This window comes from Equus caballus, chromosome 11, assembly GCF_041296265.1.
Source record: "Equus caballus isolate H_3958 breed thoroughbred chromosome 11, TB-T2T, whole genome shotgun sequence".
In the NCBI taxonomy this organism is placed as follows: domain Eukaryota; kingdom Metazoa; phylum Chordata; class Mammalia; order Perissodactyla; family Equidae; genus Equus; species Equus caballus.
This window is the reverse complement of record NC_091694.1, coordinates 42,055,629-42,068,132: the sequence shown is the minus strand read 5'-3', so window position 1 is coordinate 42,068,132 and position 12,504 is coordinate 42,055,629. Positions and strand designations below refer to the sequence as shown.

The following is a 12,504-nucleotide window of genomic DNA, read 5'->3' as shown; positions in this document are numbered from 1 at the left end:
GGGCATCCCCGCTCAGTCTCTGCCTGGCTCTACTTGTTGGCTTTTTAGATCTCTTGGTTGTTCGTTTCTTGCAGTAGGCTTGTGTGTCTAATCATAGTTCACCTGGGTGTTATTTAAATATGCATAAAAACGTTCATAGGGAACAGAGGAGAGGCGACCTCAGGCTGAACATGGAGGGGATGGGAACATCCACCTTCACAGAGCAGCGCAGACACAGAAATATTCACCACTTCCCGTCTTGTCAACTCCAGAGACAGGCTCTGCTGGCAAAAGCAAGGTGCAGCACCTTGCAAAACTAAGCCATTACTGGAACCTGGGTAAAGGCTGCAACAATGTTACCACAAAGCAAACGTTCTCAGCGACCGGCTACACCAATGGCTACAGCAGAGGAAAGGAATGAACTTGTACTTTAAAGACCCAGGAGGCCAAAAAACCCCATGGTGACTTATCTGGTTCTTCGTCCCTGCGTAAAAGAAGCAACAGGTGCACCTGTAGATGCAGGTGAGGGTGCGTAAGGAGACTGCAGCCATCAGTAACACCCTTACAAGGAAAGGGTCCTGTCATCTGTCTATGGTGTTGCTCAGCCAGATCTCAATGTGTGTGATTATTTAAAGGCTCTTCCCCAGGCCTGTTAGCGCTGAGGGAACGGGCAGTGGGCCGGGGCCAGGGGGGTAGGGAGAGCTCCGGCTCACCTGGAAACGTGAGCTCTGCACCAGGAAGCTGAGCTCAAAAGGATCCCCCTTCTGAAAGGGCAGTGGTGTCTTCCACTCCTCTGTCCCCCAGTATCCATTCTCCTTCGTGTTGCAGACCAAATACCCACCACTTTCAAACCGAGGATTGAAGTGGAAGGCAATGTCATTGTCACTGGTGTCAGTCTGAAAGTTCACAGCAAACCTAGACGAGGGAAATCAGTCACCTGTAGCCTGGTTTACGCCAATGGCGGGAATGGGAGGGCTTTGCCTTTGACTGGCATCTATCTGGGAACTTGCACGTGACCAGCGATCCTGAGATGGTTGCCATCCTTTCAGTTCACCTAATTAGCACTTTGTTTTTGTGCAATTATTACATTTTGCTTTTACGGTGTGATTTACTAAAAATAAGTAGAAAATGGTTAAAGAAAAGTGTTGACACTAGCAATAGGAAGCATAGGTCTTGGAAACTAACTACAAATTTGTCTCAAAAGTGGAAGTCAGGAAATATGCCTACAAGAGCCCTCAGCACCAGGTGGACACTGGTTGGAGGCCAGCCCACGTCTGTTCAATTGGGAAAGAAGAGAACAAATTTAAAGAACATGTGAAATTGATGGGACTATACCTGCAAAGACAGGGTCCAAAAGGGGAGTCGTAACCAAAAAATAAAATAAAAATGAAATAAAATGAGATACAATAGGAGGCATAGAACAAATATGAACTCTCCAGGCATGAAAACTTTCATCAAATTATATTTGATGGCAAATTTAAATATTTCGACATTAGCTGAATGAGGGTTTGGGATTAGATGAGGGCCGTTACGGGAAACAGAGGATGGGATATTTTGCGTGTCTGGGTCATAGTGTGCAGAGTTCAACCCTATAACATGATCACCTGCCTCTGCGCTTGCCTGCTTCTCTCCTTAGGCTGCAAGCTCCCGTCATCCCTATGTCCACGGGGAATCTATGTTAATGGTGCCTGCACGCTATTGGCAGATGGCAGTGGTGCCATTCAGTGTTGGCAGGGGCCAGGCCCTCCTCATCCGGCATGTCCAGGTGCAGGCAGCTTGGAGGGTGCTGGGTGAACCATCCTGAGCTGACCGGCACCATGGTGTGCTAAGGGGCAAGGCTGCAGAGAAACCACAGTTCCAGGTACCTGGTGTCCTTGGAGGCTAAAATGACCCCTTTGATGGTGATCTCAAGTCCATCCTGGAGACCCCCTTGGATTGTCCCACAGAAGGGGACGACCTGCAGAGAGAAGACAGGATTTCCTCTGAAGCCTTGAGAAGGAAACAGCCTTGCTGACACTTTGAGTTTAGATTTGTGACCTCCAGAACTGAGAGAACAAATATGTGTTGCTTTAAGCTTGGGCAACCAAAGCTGCTGGGGAATTTGGACCTGTGTGCGTGTGTGTGCGTGCGCACGCGCGCATGTGTGACTGTGCATGTGAGCGTGTCTGTGAGGGAGGGATCTCAGCAGGCAACAACACTCACTTTAGCTCTGTATGGCACAGGAGGGTGGTTTTTGTGCTGGTTTTCTGGTCCACAGGCCTGGGCTCGCCTCCAACTCCTGCGCTGGCAGCTCTGCTGTTGGGCGGTCACTGAGTTGTCTGCACCCAGACGGCGGCACCAGAGCCCCAGCCTGGCCGTGATCTTGGGAGGATTAGATGAGGTGCTGTCTGGAAAGCCCTTGGCTTGCAGACCTGACAGCGGCCGCTGTTGGCATCAGGGTGACTTCATCCCTGTGCCGAGTCAGGACTGCTCTCTCCTCTGGCTGTGCCTGGAGCCTGAGAAATTTTCCTTCCCTTCCTGTCCAGAAGTGCTGACAGCAGAGTTAGGCCCTACAGGCCAGAGGGTGGGCAACCTCCTTCTGGAGGCCCGGTGTCACCAGAGGGCACCCAGCCGCCCTGGCAGAGGGGGCTCACCTGCAGGAGGCAGTGCGAGGCTTACCGCCAGAGGGCGCTGCTGCCCAGAGGTCCCGAGGCCCTTCTGGTGGCGACCTTCCCTGTCTGCATTTCCTTGTTATCCTCACAACAACCCAGGCCATTCTTAGTGCCACTTTCACACATAAGGAAGCTGAGGCACAAAAAGGTGTGGTAACTTGCCCAAAGCCACACAGCTGGTGAGTGATAGAGTGGGATTTGAAGGCCAGCACCCATGCTTGTAACCACCACACAGCCTCCTTCTCATGAGGAAACACAGAATATCCTCACTCTTGGCTCACGGAGCACTTCCCTGGACCAAACAGCAAGTCCTGTCCTGCCTGTGGCCGCAGCCTTGTCCCGGGTCTCTGAGGAGCTGGGACTGAGCAGAAAAGCTGGCCGCATGCCCTTTCCGCCACACTTCAGAGGCAGCAGTGTGGTCCCTGCTGCTGGAGGTCAGCGGGTCCCCAGGGAGCTCCCAGTGCCTGTGGGGACGGTACCCGTCCTCTTTCCTGTCCGGACTCCAAGGCCCTGTCTGAGGTCTATGCTACCCACAGGAGGACTGTCGTCCTGATCTGAAAAATCTGGCTTTTGAATCCAAGGACTGGAAAGTAAAAACCAGTCACCAGAATGATACAGTGGCAGGGCCTGGCCGGGGTTCCAGGATCCCTATCTGATGCAGAACACGCCCAGTGGGACATGTTCTGCCCTGGAGGCCCTGCCACCTGCCTTCCCCATTATCGCTCTCTGTGGGCACTTTGCTCCTCTGGGGTAAATTGAGTCACCTTCCTTCTTTGTCTTTTACCATCGGGACCTGTGTCCAGTGGCCCCAACCTCTCTGAGCCGCAGTTCTTCCCTGTGTGACGCAGGGATGACAAGCCTCATGGGGTTGAAACGAGACCGCCTGCAGACAGGGCCTCCACACAGGTGGCACAAAGGTGCACAAGGCCGCCCTCTGTGTCCCACACTGCAGGGACAACCTCACTCCTCTCATTCCCGAGATGGCCCCTCTGCAGACACCCTGGACCTGTCCTGGCCTGCTGACCTCACCTCAGGGAGCACCAGCTCCTCGGGGCCCTTTCCTGCTGCATCCAGACTCCTGCCAACACTGAGCCCTTCCGAAGCCCCGTGTGTGCTGGGCATGTGCAGGCACCCTAGAGATGCTGCCTCCCTCCATCCTCATCCCAACCATGGGAGCGGGGGACAGGATCACCCTATTCTACAGTGTGGAAAGTGGGGCCCACAGAGGTCAAAGGAACTTGCCTGAGGTCATCCAGCTAGTCAGTGGCTGAACCCAGGAAGGCCAGCTCCAAAGTAAGTGCCCTCGACTGCCGTGCTGGGTTGTCACCTTCCCCAGAAGTCCTGTTTACTGCCCTTCATGCAAACAAAACATCACTCTTCTCATCACTACTCACGCCTGTCTTCTACCCCCTCCACCGGCACCTAGGACCAGGCCCCCAGAGGGAGCTCAGGAACCCTCTGTCAGACGCACAAGTCCCGATGCTCATCGTCCTCCAGTCCTGAGAGGCACAGGGGAGACCAGCGTGGAGGAGAGGCTGTGTCAGGATCTCCCCATCTGGCATTCCTGCCCTTCTTGTGTTCTCTTTAGGATGCCCCCTCCCCTACCCCTGCCTCCCAAGAGCTGTTTCCTCAGAGCCCCAGAGCTGCTTCCCCCAGGCCAGCACTGCCCCATGCCCACAGCCCGGGACTCACTGGGTTCACGTAGGGAGGCTGTGTGGTGCTGGCCATCTCTCCACCGCCTCTTTGGCCACCTGCTTCTCACACTAGCTGGACAGTCGTCTGCACTGGGGAGGACTTCACAGAGATATAAATGCGATTGCGATTTGGCAGTTATTCAATGGGGAGGAGCCGGGAGCGAGAGGAAGCGGATCTAGAGAAAGAGAGAAAGGCAGATTACCGGAGAAGGAGGGGCAAGTGGGGGACCCGAGCAGAGGGAAGTCGACATTCCCCACCCCAGTGGCCCTTACCTCCTCTCTCCTTTTGTGCTCCACCCTTCAGACTGAATCATATCTGGTTCATAGAGGTTCAAAGAGCCTGACCACACTGACATGACAGTGAGTTTCTAGACAATTCTGCCCATTAGTATGTAACTGTCTCCTGAGCGTGCTTGGTCAGGTCCAGAAAACAGTGAGGCAACTTGACAGGGCCTGTGTGCCTGGCCATGCCTGTGCCCAGAGTGGTGGTGGTGGTGATGGTGGTGGTAGTGGTGGTGGAAAGGCCTGGTTTATCCATTTTACACACAGAGAAACCAATGCTCAGAGAGTTTAAGGGATGTGCTTAAGGTCACACAGCTCACTAGTGGCAGCTATAAGAGGATACTTCTTAGGTTCTCAAGAAAGTATTTCTCCCCTTTAAATTCTACTCCTCATATAAAAAGATAATCACATAGAAAGAAATGTTTTTCAAATAGGAAACGTCATAATGGAGACTTTTGCCCGAGAGCACAGTGGTGCCCTGGAAGCTTCTGAGCCCTCTTATGAATTTATCTCCTTCTTCTCCTCTCTCTCTTTTTCCTGGGCTTCAGAATAGAGAGACAGGAGAAGTCTTGGACATAAGAGAACATTCCAAGTGATATGGGGGTGAGGGACACATATTAAACTGTCCTTAATTGGCTCTAGCACCTGGTTAAGGGACGTGATTGCCTGAAAGAGACTAGCAGGATAGGCTGGGTTGGGGGAGTGGGGGGGGGGGGAGGGAGGAGAGTGGTGACAGTAAACATACCTAAGGTCCATTTGTTCCATGCAGTGTCCTAGCGAGAGGCCAGCAGATAAACTGAGGATGAACAGATCAGGGTCATTCAGGCAGCAGCAGGTAGAAGGCGCCTGTCGACGAAAATAATCCATAACCAATCCATAAATGAAAATTTGGGTGAGTTTATTCTGAGCTGAAATCTGAGGACCATGGCCAGGGGCCTTTCTTCCCAAAGGAAGAAAGGGCACCAAAGAAGTGGGGTGCACAGAGTAGTTATATACCCCCAAACAGGGTGTTTCACATATGATTGAAATGTCCCTCCCACAATAGTCACAAGATTGCCCTGTCGGCACAGCACTTGATGGACACAGCAGGTAGTGGGTCTCCTATCTTGGAGGGCATAGCAGGAGTCAAGTCTATTGCCTCGAGCTGGGCGGTGACAGGTGAGCGCAGCAATCATTTCCTATCCTAAGGAAAGACGCTTAATCCTTAAGGAGATGCCAACGTTTGGAGGGGGAGGGAAGTTGCACCTTTATCTCAAGGGCCTTTGTTCTTGCCGTAGGGAATATCTAAAGCAGATATACAATGCATGCTCAACGGCCACGGTCAGGCCCTTTTGGAAAGACAAGGTCAGGCCGAATTAGGTTTACACCAAATGGCTTCTTCATATTCTCCAATATATCCTATTACTTGCCATTTTTATTTGTCACGCCCCAGGGCCTCGCATCAGTCTGCACCCCTCTTCCTTCTTGCCCCTTGCTCGATGGGACAGAATTCGCAAAGACTGACTTCTTTGAGATTATCCCGTAGACTGAGGCCATGTGACCCCTGGCTCACCTTCCATCCTCACTATATTCCTGGATCCACCAGAATTTGACCGGATTTAAAGGGACAGCCAGCACAGTGGGAGCCAAAAGGAGAGAAAGGCAGGGAAATTCTTTGCAATCATCTCTGACACCAGGGACACCAGGGCCCACATCATCATTGATTGGGATAGGGAACAACTGGAACCCCCATTCACTGCCAGGTTGGAGTGAAAATAATATAACTTTGGAAACTTCTTGGTGGATTGTAGTAAAGTCAAATATCTACCTCTTGTGTCTCAGCTGTTCTACTCCTAGATGATGAGGATCAAGGCTGCCCCAGGGAGAGAAGCCCAAGTTGACCTGCCCTACGTTCCGATCTATATCATCCTCTGGGAAGCATAGGATGTCCTGATTTAATCCAATCTGATTTGTACCTAAAGTTATAGGACCACCCAATAACCAGACCCCATCTGCACTGAGACCATTTTAGCAACATTTTTACATAATCTTTCCTTTGTCTTGTAAACAGATAAGTCACATACCTATGCCTTAAGTTTAGCCCTACCCTCAACCCATGTTTGCAGCTCTTACTGCCCATGGGTCCTGTCCCCATGCCTGCAGCTCTTACTGCTCATGGGTCCTGTCCCCATGCTACTCCATGCTATTCTTTGAATAAAGGAGCATTACTGCCAGACCTTGAGAGTCCAAGAAATCTTTCTTTCGAGTCCTTGGCTCACCAAGCCCGTATCATTAGATAGTTACCCAAGAGAGGTAAAGACATATGTGTGTTCATAGCAGCTTGACTCACCAGAGCCCCACACTGGAAACAACACAAGTGTTCACCAAGAGGATAAAGAAGAAGCTAATTGTAGTATTCATACGATGGAATGCCCTCAGCAATCAAAAGGAGCTACAGATACAAGAAAAAACATTAATGAAGCTCACAGTCAAGCAGAAGAAGCCAGACACAAGTGAGCAGATCCTGTGATAACAGGTCAGAATAGCGATTATCCTTGGAGGGGCCGGAGGAGTCTTCTGGGGCTGGAAGTGTTCTGAGCTTGATCTGGACAGTGGTCACACAGCTGTTTATGTACGTAAAAGCTCACCCAGCAAACTAGAATCTGTGTATTTTACTCTACATGTATAATATCTCAATAAAGTTCTGTTAAAAAACCAAAAACTCCCAGAGCCCAGGGAGACACAGGGACAGCTAGAGTTCTAGCAACAAGCCTATTGGTGTCACCATGGACCTTGGAAGTGAGTCACAGTGAGTCCAGCCCATAAAGGAGAGCCCCAGGGCCCTCTGCTCCCACCCTTCATAGAGGGACGACAGTCAAACCCAAGGCCAGTGAGTTTTCAGATGAATTAAGGCAGTAGGGAGGCATCCTCAACACACAGTGCCAGGGTGCCGTTGACCTGAGCAGCCTGGCATCACTGTGAGGTCACCACCATCCACTCCCAGGGCCTCGTTCTGGGCTAAACGAGGCAGGAAGCAGCCCTTGGGAAAGTTCCATCTCAGAGCTCTGTTACTCAATGTCCCAGACACTTGTCTGAGGCTCTCTGTTCTCTGCACTACAGACCAAAGGACTTATTCAAAACATGAGTGGGCCACCTCACACCCATTAGGATGGCAACTGTCAAAAAACCAGAAAATGGCAAGTTGCTGAGGATGTGGAGAAGGAGCCCTTGGGAACCGTTGGTGGGCAGGTCAAATGGTGCGGCTGCTGTGGAAAAGGTGGTGTGAGTGCCTGATAATAAGCTTTGGATCGTTGAGGCACCCGGTTCAAAGACGTCCATCTTGAATAAACATATCACCAGCTGTAGGACATAGACACTTGCAAAACAACCAGGTAAGGAACGAGACTGTCCCCCCCCCCCCCCATGATGTTCTCTCTTTCAGAAAGCCCTGGGGGACCTAGATAACAGACCAAGTGAGCTCTCTCGATCTTCTCTTCCTGCACCCTAATTCCCACCCTGCCACCCCACCCTTGGGTCTTGAGCATCTGTGGATTTTGATATCTGCAGAGGTCCTGGAATGAGTTCCCCACAGATACTGAGGGAGGAGCTTGATTTGCAAGCTTTTCTCTACTATGTAAGTGTTACAGGCTCTTAACATCAGCCCTGATATCAGTTCCCCACATTGAACCCAATGTATATGGGGTTAAAACTAAAACCCACCTCCACCTTTCCTGCTTCTCTAGCTCCACTCATATGTAAATACCTGTTTCTTTAAACTTGGACTCTTTGAGCCATACAACTAAATGGGAGTTACAAATTGTTAAAAGCCCAGGTGGCCTGGAGTTGGAGGTACACTAAAGTTTAGCTAATCATGTGTCCTTGAAGTTTGCCAGGAAAGCTGCTGTCTCAAGAATATCAAAGAGCAGAGGCCAGACCTCAACTCCTCCACTCCTGGCGCTCGAACCCACCTCAAACAAGAAGACGAGACAACGGCGAAGGACGCCCGCCTGCCATCCTCCTATCTCACCCTCCCCCCCTGCCTTGCTGCAAGCAGCCTTTTAAGGCCAAACGCAGGCTGGTGGGAAAGCACCGAGCTGCACAAGCTACATGTTCCCCCCTCCCCTACCCAAAACCCCAAATAAAAATCCCTACCCATTCCTCATCCGGGAGCTAGCAATTTTTGAGGCATGAGCCTTTGCTCTGCTCCCTGTGCCTGGCATAGTAAAAACCTTTCCTCTTCCACTCAAGATTCTGTTCTCGTTATTTGGACTGGCATCGCGTTCAGAAACCAAACTTTTGGTTACGTAAAGTCCACCTCAATTTCTAAGAAACAGCTTGAGATACATCTAAGGAACTCAATTCTCTGTATATTTCAAAATTGAAATAAAAAGCAAACAACTGGCTCTGCTGTATGTCACCCAGGAGAGACCTTGCAATATGAAGTCGCTGAATAGTCTTCCAGCCTGGACGGGACCACCTCCAGGCCCGGGCTGACTCTCCCACTGGCCTGAGAATGCCAAGGGGGAGCATCAACATGCAGACAACACCCTTCATCAGCAGACTCTTCCCGCCGCCGTAGTGAAGGCCCTGCTCCAGCTCTCACGCTCCTTCTCTTGGCCTCTGCTTGGCAAAGGCTCACATGGGCTCTGGCACCCAGGTTGTGGACAGGGCCAATCAAAGGGCAGCCGGGCTTCCTGGGAATGACTCCCTGAGAGCCAGTGATGAGCCCCACCTGCACCCAGGCCGGCCCTTTGTCCACAGGGGCTGCTGCCTGAGTCACTCCTTCCCCATCAGGAATGGAAACTAAACACTTCTTTAGAGGAAAGGGGAAGGACACGAGGACTCCTAGTTGGGGCAGAGAAGGGACCCTGGCAGGGCAGGGTGGCAGGCTTCTCCCTGGCTTGGTCCCCAGTGCCTTCCTGCCCCTCCCTCCAGCTGAAATCTCATTAACAGAGCTGGGCAGGGCAGGTCTCGGCCTGAGGAGAGGGATTTAAACTATTTGGAGCTCAGGAACCCCCTCCCACTGGAATCAGTTGTTTTCCAGGAAAAAGTAGGGTGCAGACACCACCACTGCAGTGACGTTCCATTGAGCCCTCAAGCTAATATTCCAAGCACTGGAGGAAGAGAGGAAACAGTTAGCATAGTGATACTTGTTTTGTGAGGAAGATTGTTCCTGAGCTAACGTCTGTGCCAATCTTCCTCTATTTTGTATGGGAGATGCTGCCACAGCATGGCTTGATGAGCAATGTGTAGATCTGTGCCCAAGATCCGAACCCACAAACCCTGGGCCGCCAAAGTGGAGCATGTGAACTTAACCACTATACCACTGGGCCACATGGGCCACCATGCCATGTTTTCCATAGAGAAAGTAGAAAGATCATTCTGTCTATCTAATGGGCCCATGTGGCTGTGTGCTTTGTGACCCCAGTGACAAGGAGCGCTCTGTTAGAACTGGTATCCTGGTTTCATTTTTGATCAATATTTTCTGTCCCTGGGGAGTGGGAAGCCCAGCATGTCAGGCTCTTCTTTGGGTTCTGTCAACACCCTCTCACCCATGGCCCATTCCAGGGGGGTCGCAGGGAATGGGGGGTGGAGGCGGATCAGCTGAGTGGGAAGGAACAATGAGTCCATTCTCTTTTGTATCCAGGGACCTCCTGAGGAGAACGTAACGTGCAATGAAACGGTGTTTTCCACGGAGTGGAACATCATCCCACAGGGGAGCCCAGGTGCAAAGCAAGAGCACAGACTTAGGAATCAGCCAGACTTGGCTTCAAATGCAAGTTTCTTCGCTTGCTGGTTGGATGACCCCGAGCAGGTTCCTTCACCTCAGTGACCCCGGATTCTCCTTCTGTAAATGGAGCTAATACTTGTCTCACATCATTTGCCTGATGTGCAATGAGAAATCACAGGAAAAGCACCTTGCTCGGCTGCAAAAGGTCCCTGGACCCGATTCCAGTGTACGTGTGTGTGTGTGTGTGTGTGTGTGTCTGTGTGTGCCTGTGTGTGTAGAGTTCCCCACACCAACAGCAGTTCTCGGACACTAGCAGGGCATCTGAGAATTAACCTTAATCCTGACACTATCTTTCCAGAGATTGACGCAGATTCCACAGGTAAGGACTCAGTCCCACAGGACCACCTCCCACCTCAGGATGCTGGTCACAAGTCCAGTTTGTTATCCGTGCCTCTGACTGGCTGGCTATAAATCAGAGGTTCCCGTCACCCCTCCTCAGGTTTGATTAGTTTGCTAGAGGGGCTCACAGAACTCGGGGAATCACTTACTTAGGTTTACCAGTTTATTAAAGGATGAGATAAAGGACACAGATGTACATCTGGATGGAAGCGATGCGTAGGGCAAGGTATGAGTGAGGGGGTGTGGAGCTTCCCTGCCCTCTCTGGGCGCCACTCTCCCAGTACCTCCATGTGTTCACCAACCTGGACACTCTTAGAGAAAGACAGACTAGCTGAGCTTTTGGCTTTTATGGAGGTTTCATTACGTAGTCATGATTGACTAGACTGTTGGCGATTGATTCAACTTCAAGACCACTCCAGCTCCTCTTTCACCCCAGAAATCAGGGGGTGGTTCTGCAATTTCCAATCCTCTGATCACAAGGCTGGTTCTCCTAGCAGCCAGCCCCTACCCTTGGCTTGGCTCAAAACGTCACCTTCAGTAACATAAACAAGAAATTCTGACGGTTTTGGGAGCTGTGAGCCAGGAACTGTGGATGAAGACCACATGTATATGAGAAATACACTTTGATCATCTGAATGACCAAATGCATATTTCTTATATATGACAATATTGCAGTGGCCCTGCCACATAGTAGGCACTCAGTGATGTTCTCTTGCTTTGCCCTGTCCTCCTGGTGTGTGCCCACAACTGGACACTGTCCCCAAGGAATCTGACCGACACATAACAGCAGGAGGCTTTCTCCTCCCTTGTTTCTAGATGTTCTTCCTCTAGGAAGGCAGCCTAAGGTGGTTTCCTTCTTTTGGGCAGCCGTATCACTCAGTGGTCTCACCAACTAAAATCCCACTGGTCTTTCCATATGTAGCAGCTGCTCCTCAGCCCCCACCCAGCAGCCATCATAAGGGGTCCAGCTGCAGACAGTGATGGTTGTGGTGTTCCAGACACATGGCAAATCCCAGGCCACTTCCTGCATGACTCAGGCCTTTCTTCCACACTGCCGTGGAAGGCTAGCCCAATCCATCAACAAAGGAGGCACCAGGTGAGATTCAGAACCTAGTCCTCTGCATCTCCTCCAGGACCACCTCTATTCCCAAGGGGTGTCGGACACACCATGTGCTCAAGGGGGAACATAGTAGACACTCAGTTCCTACCTGGTGATGAGAAGATGAATGAGCTTACATGTTGTCGAGGCAAAATAACTAATAATAATCACATAGATAAGCAAGAAAGTTGAGTTTTACTTGAGCTAGAGTGAAGATTATAACCCAGGAGGACATTTTCCAGAAAGGAGGAAAGTGTTCGGAGACTCATGGTACATTCTCCTGTCTTTTTAGAGCAAAGAACGTACACTAAACACACTCAGGATACATTTTCATCTAAGTTTTCAAGAAGTATTCAGTTTCAAATTGGGAAGTCAATATGGCCCTGACATCAGGAAAGGGACTATTACAGGCATTACCCACAGGGCATAGGAGGGGAAGTTAGCATTCTCCCGTGAGAGGGTGCATTGTTTACTTCGACGGTTGGAGCAAATGTACAATGCATGTTTCACAGGCCATGTCAGGCTTCTTTACTTCAAGCCGAATTGGTTTTGAACCCGAATGGTTACCCCATATAGCTCAGTATGTGAAAATCTCTTGTCACTTTCCTGTTTTGGTCAGTCATTTCTTGATAGAAAGTATTGACGATCAACATATTGTCCTTTGGTGACAGGGTGGTTGCTGCCTGCCCT

At 50.8% G+C, this 12,504-nt stretch overlaps 1 protein-coding gene across 8 annotated transcripts in view; it reads right to left on the bottom strand.

Annotated features, from left to right (window-relative positions):
• The window catches only part of LOC100072001 (galectin-9), a 40,385-nt gene that overhangs the window by 1,569 nt on the left and 26,312 nt on the right, over window positions 1-12,504 (bottom strand). For 2 of the 8 annotated variants that reach the window (XR_011423052.1, XM_070226435.1), the window contains exons 4-7: window positions 5,352-5,452; window positions 4,323-4,500; window positions 1,845-1,936; window positions 693-894 (exon numbers count right to left, since the gene is read on the bottom strand). Coding sequence is in view for 6 of the 8 variants with exons in the window: in XM_070226435.1 (XP_070082536.1) it covers window positions 693-894; window positions 1,845-1,936; window positions 4,323-4,358 (330 nt within the window). In the remaining 2 variants the exon portion in view is untranslated. Of the gene's footprint in view, window positions 1-692; window positions 895-1,844; window positions 1,937-2,181; window positions 2,341-4,322; window positions 4,501-5,351; window positions 5,453-12,504 lie in introns of those variants that run through there. The other 6 variants (XM_070226432.1, XR_011423051.1, XM_070226430.1 and 3 more) reach the window with 6 other exon arrangements.